The 9,765-nt window shown below is 54.0% G+C and overlaps 1 protein-coding gene across 1 annotated transcript; it reads left to right on the top strand.

The window, feature by feature from the left end:
* The first annotated feature begins 480 nt into the window (after positions 1–480).
* On the top strand, positions 481–2,069 carry LOC123099369 (uncharacterized). Its single transcript, XM_044521540.1, has 2 exons — positions 481–1,359; positions 1,457–2,069. Exons 1-2 carry the CDS (start codon positions 858–860, stop codon positions 1,858–1,860), a joined length of 906 nt encoding a protein of 301 aa, XP_044377475.1. The 5' UTR covers positions 481–857; the 3' UTR covers positions 1,861–2,069.
* Positions 2,070–9,765: the final 7,696 nt, after the last annotated feature.

Below are 9,765 nucleotides of genomic sequence, written 5' to 3'. Positions count from 1 at the left end.
GGCGAGGGTTGCTCTTGGTTGGGGGGTGGCCAATGAGCCACCGACCAGCGGGCTCGGGGAGAGGAGAAGGCGAGCGTGCGCGCGTCCGTCGCGTGTCCGCGCCGACGCAAATCCGGCTCAAAAATGGGCCGGGAATGGGTCGCCCGCGGACGAAAAGCGGACGCGCGTCCGTTTGGGTCGGCGCGTTGGGCCGACTTTTCTGTCCGCGCCGACCCAAACGGACGGCGGCGGACGAAATGGGTCGCCCCATTGGAGTTGCTCTTACAGACCGATGTAGGACCGCGTTGGAGCTGCGGGTGGTTCGAGGGTCGGTGTTGGAGACGCCCTTATGGTTGATTTGGTGTTGGTTTTTTTTTTTGAACGGGGTTGATTTGGTGATCTGGTTTGGGGTTTGCGCTGGACTTGCCCTAGCTCTCACCTCCTCTTACTCTTTTCCTTGTCCCTCCATGGCTGCCTCGGACCGCCGCATGACCACACACCTTTCCACTACCCAACAACCGTGTCCCGGGGACCCCGATCGAGCAGAGCAGACACACTGCACGACACAGCACCTCCTTCTCCATCCCCAGCCCAGCCCCAGCATATGAGAATACTATGATCCCTTCCCTCCCTTCCACTCCATCTTGGCTTCACCTCCCACACATGCGTACAAGAGAACCCACGCACTGACCCTCTCCCACCCCCAATCACCGCCGCCGCCTCCGCTTCAATGGACGGACGGAGCCACCCCCTTGCAATGCACTGAGCACACCGGCATTGCCGCCACCTCCTCGTGCTCTTAGTCAGTGAGCTACTGCGGGTTGTGTCGGCGTTTGTGTGCGGCTCCAAGAAGGGCCGGGAGCTAACCAGGAGCGGCAATGGCCGCCGGGAGGAGGCTGTCGGAGCTGCTCCAGGAGCAGCAGGAGCCGTTCCTCGTCGAGGCCGCCAAGATTCGGAGGCCGCGGCGCGGCCGTGGAGGCGGCGGCGGAGGAGGAGGAGGGGCTTGCTGCCCCGTGGCCGCGTGCCAGCGGCTGCTCAGGCTCTGCAACCACGGCTTCAAGAAGAGGAGCGGCAGCATTGGCGACCTGAGGTCCGCGCTGAGCAAGGCCATGAGGAGCGCGTTCCGCTGGGAAAATCTTGGCGGCGGGTGCTTCACCGGCGTCGGCGACCGCGAATTCCGCCGGCTGCGGCGCTCCGCCGGTCACAGCGGCGAATGCGATGCCCGTGCCATGGAGTTTGACGACGACGACGGCGACGGGTACGAGCGACAGGGAGCAGCGAGGTGGAAGACGGACATGGAGGTGGACTCGTCGCGGCAGCTCAGCCCGGTCTCCGTCCTGGAGCTGCACTCCGACGACGAGTCTCCGGTGCATTCCCGCTGTAAGCTCTCTTGTCTCAATTCATCACGCCATGGACCCAGTCTTGTCCAGTAGGCTGATTTTATCTTTCTTGTTTTGCTCTGTTCTTTGAACAACAGGGGAGGAGGACGAGAAGCCATCGACCTCCGGGAGCTCACCGTCAGCACCATCCTCAGACTTCCACGGCCCCACCTCGCCGTGCTTCACCTACGACGTCCACGGCGACAAGGCGCGCGCAATCTCAATGGAGGCGACAGAGGAAGAGGACGAAGAGACGGCCGGCAAGTCCATCTTGGAGCAGATCTCGTCGTGGGAGAGGATCGCAGGGGACATCTACAAGATCCCCGGGATGGTGGAGCTGGACCTGTCAGAGTCCGGGCAGCAATGGAGGGGGCTCCAGCCTGAGGTCAGGGAGATCGGCGCCAGGATTGAGACCCTCATCTTCGAGGAGATCAGGAGGGAGACCGTATGCGACATGCTCGCCTCACACTGTACATTATTTTCACCAGCAGCTTCTTGTTGACCAGACAGACAAATTGAGAAGGTTTGTGGGGTGGTTGAAATTTTACTAGTGCTAGCAGCAGAGGATTTGTGTAATGTGAGGCTTCTTGATGTGAAAATCATTTTGTTCCCCGGCTCCAAAGTCTTGGTCTGCTCTGCTCCTGGGGACTTGCTGGCTGGGTTTCCATGTTGTTTATTCTGCAAAAAGAAAAGGTAATCCTAGTAGTGCAATTGGTTTTGCAGGCAGAGGCAATCATGCAGAAGAGAATTGTCCAGTTAATTAACGAAAAAGTGACCGAAAACATAGGATACCCTACACAGTGAGCGGTGAAAGGGATGTTAATAACTACCTCACCAGCAGCAGCTAACAACACTAGCAAATCAATGCATAGACTTTGTAAGTATTCAACACTGTGAGCTTCCAAGCTGCAACCTATAGTTTTGGTTGGAGCATGGCCACATTGCCAGAGTGGGGCACTTGGCTCCCGTTCTAAATTGGCCAGCAGACAAAACCATTGAAATCGAGTGGACAAATCTGTGGCCCGGAGGCCACAAGATCAAAGCTGCGTGGCCAAATGAAGAAAAGGGAATCATTGTTGGGATTCAATTCAGTTCGTCCGTGGTGCAGAAAAAATTAATTAATCAATCGGCACCACAATCCACATTTGGAATCTGAGCAGCATGCGCAATGAGGAGTTCCAGATGGAGCAAAGGCAAAGCAATGAGGCCCTGTGCAGCTGGTAAAAGGACAAGGCTGATTAGTTTAGGGTGCACTTTCTGACCATGTGCTTGCATCTTGCTTGGTTACGGGGGGTCAAAGTGGCAGTGGAGTGGTACCTTCTTTGAATCACACCGTGCTAGTTTGTGGCGGTGGTAGCAGTTGATTAGTTAATTAGTAGGTGACGGACAGTGGTGCTGCTAACAGGGACAGTAGACTGGCTAGTAGTACTACTGTTATACTTTTATCATTATCAGAAAGAAGTGGCAGTAGTGGTGGTAGTACAGCTACCACTCGTTGAAAGTTTGAACAGGTTGTTAGTGAGATGGTTCTCCTTTGGGGAAAGGTAATCAAGAAAGGTTAAGCCTTGGCTCTCACCATTAGGTCACGGCAATGGAAGAGCAATAAATAAATAAAAATGCAATAGTATAACATAGTGAACCCTGTCCCGACTTACAAACAAATAGAACTGAAATTCATATATATTTTTAGCTTGACTTTCCCTATCCCACGTCCCCCGCGCCCCCTCTTTGGTGGCGGCGGGGAACCGTAGCCCACCACCACCGCAGTCCCCTTCCAGCCACCCGCCACCTCGCCGCCATCGGAGGAGCGGCCGGTGAAGCTCGCGCCAGCTCCCAGTATGGTGGCGGTGGGGCGTCTCGTCTGGCTACGGCTCCTTGCCGGCCCACCTGTTCCCCGGGTTGAGGGTGGTGTGCTCCTTTGCTGGTCTCGGGACGCCATTGTGGTGTCACAACGGCGCTCATTTCATATGCGGTCATGACTTCAAGGCGATGGCTTTTTGGTGTGCTTTCGGTGGTGTCTCCCCATGGGTGGTTTCCCCTTGCGGTGCGCTTGTTGGCATTCTGCGGCGCTTGCGCCCTTGCAATGGACCCCTTCCCAGTGTAGCTCCGTACCCGGCGGCACTCGACCTGCGTTTTTCAATGTCTTTGCTTGTCGTTGTCTCTTCCAGCAAGACGCCGACTACGCTACTCTGGAGGTTGAGTCTCCTCCAGCCTCTATGGCTGGCCAGTATCCTGACGGCCTCGGCCCTAGCAGCCTGGATCTGCGTCTCCTCCAGTTCTTGGCTTGCAGGTGTCGTCGGACGCCATCGGGTCCCTTGCATCGGCCCATTCGCTCCACCGCCTTCATAGCCCCAGCCACTTTGCTGCCCCGCCCCTCGCCACGTCCGGCACGCCTCCCCTTCTGCTGGTGGTGGTTGACCTACGTTTGACTTCTAACTCTAGGTTCCTGGTCCGGTAGCTTTGGGATTGCTCTGACATAGACCAGGGAGAAATCCCTGCTTGGCTTGGTGGTGCTGGCAGCGGCAACACTAGCGAGTGTCGCCCCCTCCTTGCAGGTGTTGCCATGGTCTCTCTTTGCGCCTCTCTTCGAGCACTAGGGAAACTCTAGGTCTGATCCTTTGGATCGATCGATGATGGCGCCACGACGCCATTTTCCTTTCGCAGGGCGTCGTCTTGTGTGCTCGCGGCGTCCCCGGTGCTGGACTTGTGGTTGTTAGACTTCACATTGGTTTAGCTGTGTCGTTTGCTTGTTCGGGCCAAGCACCCGTTGTCTCGGCATCGTGTTCACGCCATCTCTTCGTTCGTGCATGTGATGTACTCCCTCCGTCCGGTAAAGAGTGTGCATTTGGTTTTAAAACTTGTCCACAAAATAGTGTACTTCTATCTTTTCAACGCACTTTAAAGTACTCCCTCCGTCTTGAAATATAAGAGCGTTTTTGAAACTACACTAGTGTCAAAAACGCTCTTATATTATCGGATGGAGGGAGTAGAAAAAAATATTTCTCTCTTATCACACAGTAATCAAGACCAATAACATTCTACACATGGTCTCCTTAATTTCTACATGCAATTAGCTTATTGGGGTTGGGTAATTAAACAGGAGAGACGGTGTCTTGCACCTTTCCAATGCATTTTTTACTTCATTCCATAATTTGTCCTAAAATTTCTGTATGTACACTTTTCACCGGACGGAGGGAGTATCTCCGCTTGTACTTATTTATTTTTTATCAATGAAAAAGATTTGTACATACGGAAAACTATGTATTTTAGTAGAAGTTAGATGATGATCTTGTCTTTGGTTGGATCGCGTGGAGGGTCCGGCAGCTGTACTAGTACCTGAAATCGCAGCAAATCAAAACGGCGGTTAGAAGGGGACAAAGCCCATTTAATGAACGTTTCGCCATCAACACACACACATGCGGGCGGGCGGGCGGGCGTGGGCGCGCCGCGGAAATATTTATTAGCCTGATGCGATACCATCCTCCTCCCCGTCAACTTGTCTTCTCTGGAGCACCATGAGATGAACATGCGCTCTGAAATTTCAGTTTTTTCAGTCACATGCACCCTAGCATTTCTCTGATATTTATAATGCTGTGTTAAAAGAAAACGAGGCAGCTGGGTCGGTAAGTCGATCGCGCGACGTACGGTTCGAGGGATCACTGAGTCGACATGTACAGGTTGAAGAAAGAAACAAAGTACAGCTGATCTGCTTGGTTGAAACACGGCACGATAAACAGTTCGCCGTTGATGTACTGCCAGTACTAAAATCAGCCGTTGGCACGGGCGGACGATAAGATTTTTCAGCACGGCGGTCTTTGCGAGGACGCATGGATTGGACCGGTAAAACTTTACGCAGCTAGCGGCATTCATGGCGATGGGTGCTGCGCCCCGTACGGTCCCGGCGAGGAGCTAGCCGAAGAAGCGGTTGCTTTTCGGCCGGGGCGGCGACTCCGGCCTCGGCCGCCCGAGCGTGAGGGAGGGAGGAGCCGGTGAGTGAGTGGGCAAGGTCACGGTTCGGGGCTCCGGGCTCCAGCGCCAGCGCCAGCGCCAGTGGTGGCGCGGCGTCACGCCATGTGCGCCATTAATGGCGCGGCGGTGATGGCAGGTTGCTGCACGGTTGCCCCAACGCTGATAGCTGACCCACCCGACCCAAGCTGCACCCGCTGTGGGTGCGGTACGTTGGTGCGCACAGTAACGTACGCTTCCACCCGTCCCCTCCACGGCCGCCCACGGTACAATCATAGGCATAATCATGCATGCATGCAGTCGATCGATCGATGGAGCCGTCCACTATTCCGTTCTCTCTCTCTCTCTCTCTCTCACTGTCTCACGTGCCGTACCATCACTGCACCAACGTGCCAAACTGGGCCGACTGGTGGTGCCACTGCCCACGTCTCCGGGAAAAACTGACGGGGTCGATGGAAGCGAGCGACACATGCGCGGACATTTCGGTCCACTCCAAGCTAGCCAGCCTCGGGTCAACAGCTCAAGCCTGCTGGGTGGCATTGGCATTGGCATTGGCATAGGTCGTGAGCGCCGTGCTAGCGTGGTAGGAGTAGTATAGTTCGTGGCGGCGATTCTGCCGTTCTGGGTGATTGTTTGTGGAGACAGTACAGATCAGGCGCAGCAAGCTAGCTTAGAGCAACTCGATTCATTTCATCCACGTGTGTGTCCGTTTGGATCATCGCGGGTAAAAGTCTGTTTTTCGTCCACTCAAATTTGAGACTCATTTGCGTCGGTGCGGACATGAAACAGATGCGCGCGGCGTCGCCAACTCCTCCCCTGACCTGCCAGTCGGTGGCACATAGGTCATTCCCTTCCACCATCATCGACAGCCTCGCCCACCCCACCATGCCGCCGCCAGCGCCCAGTTCCGGTGCCCCCTGCCCGCAGTCCTCGCACACACACCTCCCCCACACATCGCCACCTCCTACGCCGGCGCCCAGTTCCGGTGCCCCTGCCAGCAGTCCTTGCACACACACCGTCGCCACCACCGCCTCGCCGCCGGGCCACCGCAGCTTCCTCCCAAGCCAATGTCTCCACGAACACGAAGTCACCCCCCTTCCCCCCGTGCCCCCGGCCAGCTCCTTTGTTTGACGCCGCCACGCTCGCCTGCCGCCGCCGACCAGGTACCTGGTCCAGGGGAGGCACGCGTTTCTTCGACGATGCCCGCAAGCTGTTTGACAATTTGCCCCAAAGGTACAAATGGACTCCGGCGACGAGTTCTTTTTCCACAATTTCATGTGCGACTCTGATGATTCCTCATCCGATGATGAGGAGATGGTGGCTGCCATGTTGGTCGTCCATGACCAACTTATTAGGCAGCGGCCATTGTTCCGGGGCTCGATCCCGGGGCACACTCCGGCATAATCGCAACCGAGAGAGTGGCCATTTCCTTCTTTGGAAGGACTATTTTGAGACACCCATCCCGTTCTTCAAAGATCACCAATTCCGGCGCCGTCTCCGCATGGCTAGGCATGTTTTCAACCGTATTCGGGAGGGGGTGGTCGGATATGATAAGTATTTCGCATGCAAGGAGGATGCCCTTGGAAAGATTGGTTTCTCCTCTTATCAGAAATGCATACGGAGTTCCAGGTGATCTCATTGATGAGTACGTCCGTATGAGCGAGTCCACGTGCCTAGAGTCCATGTACAGGTTATGCAAGGGGGTGATTGCAGTGTTTGGCCCTGAGTACTTGAGAGAGCCAAATGCTGCAGATACAACCCGTTTGTTGGCGATGAATGCGAGCAGAGACTTCCCAGGGATACTTGGTAACATTCACTGTATGCATTGGGAGTGGAAGAACCGCCCTTCTACTTGGCAGGGGCAATATAGGGGCCATGTGAGGGCTTGCACTGTCATACTTGGGTGAAATGGCCTCACAAGATCTTTGGATCTGATACTCTTTCTTCGGCATTGGCCGGATCGCACAATGATATCAACGTGCTTCAACGCTCTCCGGTGTTTGCAAGTCTTGCCGAAGGCAACTGCCCGCCGGTGAATGTTAACATCAACGACCACAACTACAACAAAGGATACTACCTAGCTGACGGTATCTATCCTCAGTTGACTATTATTGTGAAGACAATCTCCAACCCTGTAGGAGAGGAGGAGATTTGAACAAGAGCAAGAGAGTGCTAGGAAGGATGTGGAGCGTGAGAGTGCTAGGAAGGATGTGGAACGAGCCTTCGGTATTCTCCAATCTCGGTGGGGCATCGTTCGGTATCCTGCTAGTACTTGAAAGACCAAGAAGTTATGGGAGGTGATGACTGCTTCTGTGATCATGCACAATATAATCGTAAAGGATAAGCGCCGGGAACGTATCAATGATCAAGGATTCAGTTCTAGGACGACAATGTTGTGCCCAAATATGGAGGAGCGGCAACGTTTGCACGGTTCACTTAATTTCATCATCCAATGTGTGATTAGAGAACTCACATTTAGCTGCAAGATGATTTGGTTGAGAATATGTGGGCTCATGCTGGCAACAAATAGATGTATCTTTTTTTAAAATGTATTTGAGACAATTTAATTTTTATTCGTTTTGTAAACTGTGATATATTTATCTCGGTTATGGAACTATGCTATAGTTGTTTGCTTTTGAAACTACGTAAAATGTGTGTATATTAGTTGCAAAACGACGGCAAGCCGGCCGCACGGGCAAGTATGGGTCGGCGCGTCGGACACACTGCCGTCCCAAACAAAAAAAGGGCGGCCGACCCAAGCGGATAAAGCGCGCGCCCGTTTATGACGGCGCGTTGGAGTTGCTCTTAGAGTAGCACTGTGGTGATAGTAGATGGAGCCATGGAGGTCGACGAAGAACAGTGTTCATGACGTGGGTCTCAATTTGGCCTCGCAGCCTTCGCTTCTTTGCTTGCAATTTGGTCTTTCTCTAGGTCTAAGCGCTGATTAGAACCACGACCACTACCTGCTATCTGCGGCGAGATATCGAACGACCGACGGATCTGGCATGGCAGCTTGGGGCGTCGTCCACAGAGATGCGAACGAATGCACAGCTGGACCGCAGGCGGTGTCGACTGTAGAGTAGTAGTGGAGTCCTTTCCCTTCCGGCATCGGCAGTTTGTTTGCTCGCTCGCACCCAGCCTTGGATGCCCTGTCGCAGCCCCCTCTTTGTCGTGGCCGTGCCGTGCGCTCCGGCCGGTCCGGGCCGGCCACTCCACACCCCTTCTTTCTACACGTGCATGCAGACGGACACGAGGGCAACAAAGCACCGAGCGCTGCGCTATAAGAGCATCTACAACCGGACCTCTTAAAGCCGTCTTATACATTCGGACGGGCTGCCCAGTCATGTTTTCTTGACCCAGACGGGCGACTCGAACGGCCCTCAAACGCCCGGGCTGTCTGACACTCCTCATATCCAGTCCAAATATGGGGCGGATATGAGGTGCCCGGGCACGCTTGTCACGTCGAACCCAACAGTCCGACCCCATCCCAAATTGCAGCAAATCCACCCCCGAGCTGCCGGATCCATTTTCTCTCTCCTCTCTTCTTCCTCCTCCGTGCCGTCCGGCTTGCAGCTCCGCTGCCGTTCCAAGGCTCTCCGCCGCCAGCTCCGAAAGAGCGCTCCCGTCCTCGCCGGTCCGGACGCCAACGTGGTATGTCCGGCAACTCGCCGGCTCCGCCTTGCGCTTAATGTGTTCGACACATTGACCGACCGAAATTATTGTGATCTTTGTTAGGTAAATGATGGATTGCGATGCTTCGTCGGACGAGGAGTATGGACCGACCGAGCTTGACCAAATGATTCAAGATGAGTTCTTCGATCCGTCATATTCAGACGAAGAAGTGGACATGATCATGCTCATGAGCATGCAAGAGAAAATAGACCAGCAAGTGGAGCATATTCTCAATTTCAAGAGCTCAATCAAAGGGAGAAGAGTGATCAACCAGTGTCCGGAGAACAAGTTAAAATCCCGGAAGATTAAGATGCGGCTCGGCTTATGAACTTTCTGCATATGCATCGGAATCTTCAAGATCAGCAGGTGCACACGCATCTATTCAATGATCTTGTGGAGCACACGCGGATTCACAATGGCAACCAAGAAGGCAATGCTTGAGTTTGACACTTCAGATAAATTTTATGTAAACACTATGTGTGCTTGATACCAACAACAACTATTTACGTGCCACATTATGTTGCATGTTCGACGTACATGTATTTGCATGAATATGAGAATCCGAATTTAAGATATGTGGATGAACGAAACGAAATATTAGAACCCGTCCGGATGCGCCCGGAGGCGTACCCGACCGCGTCCGCATGCGTTTGAGGAGCCGGATTTATCAAGTTCGGCTATAAATACTCTAAACGAAACAAAACAAAGCCGCGGTTGGTTAATGCTCCCTACGTGCTGCAGCTGCCGCGTAGTAGTACGACCATAGCTT

The sequence above is a fragment of the Triticum aestivum genome, chromosome 4D (genome assembly GCF_018294505.1).
Source record: "Triticum aestivum cultivar Chinese Spring chromosome 4D, IWGSC CS RefSeq v2.1, whole genome shotgun sequence".
Lineage (NCBI taxonomy): Eukaryota > Viridiplantae > Streptophyta > Magnoliopsida > Poales > Poaceae > Triticum > Triticum aestivum.
The sequence above is the reverse complement of the archived record's forward strand: the minus strand, read 5'-3'. Positions and strand labels throughout refer to the sequence as shown.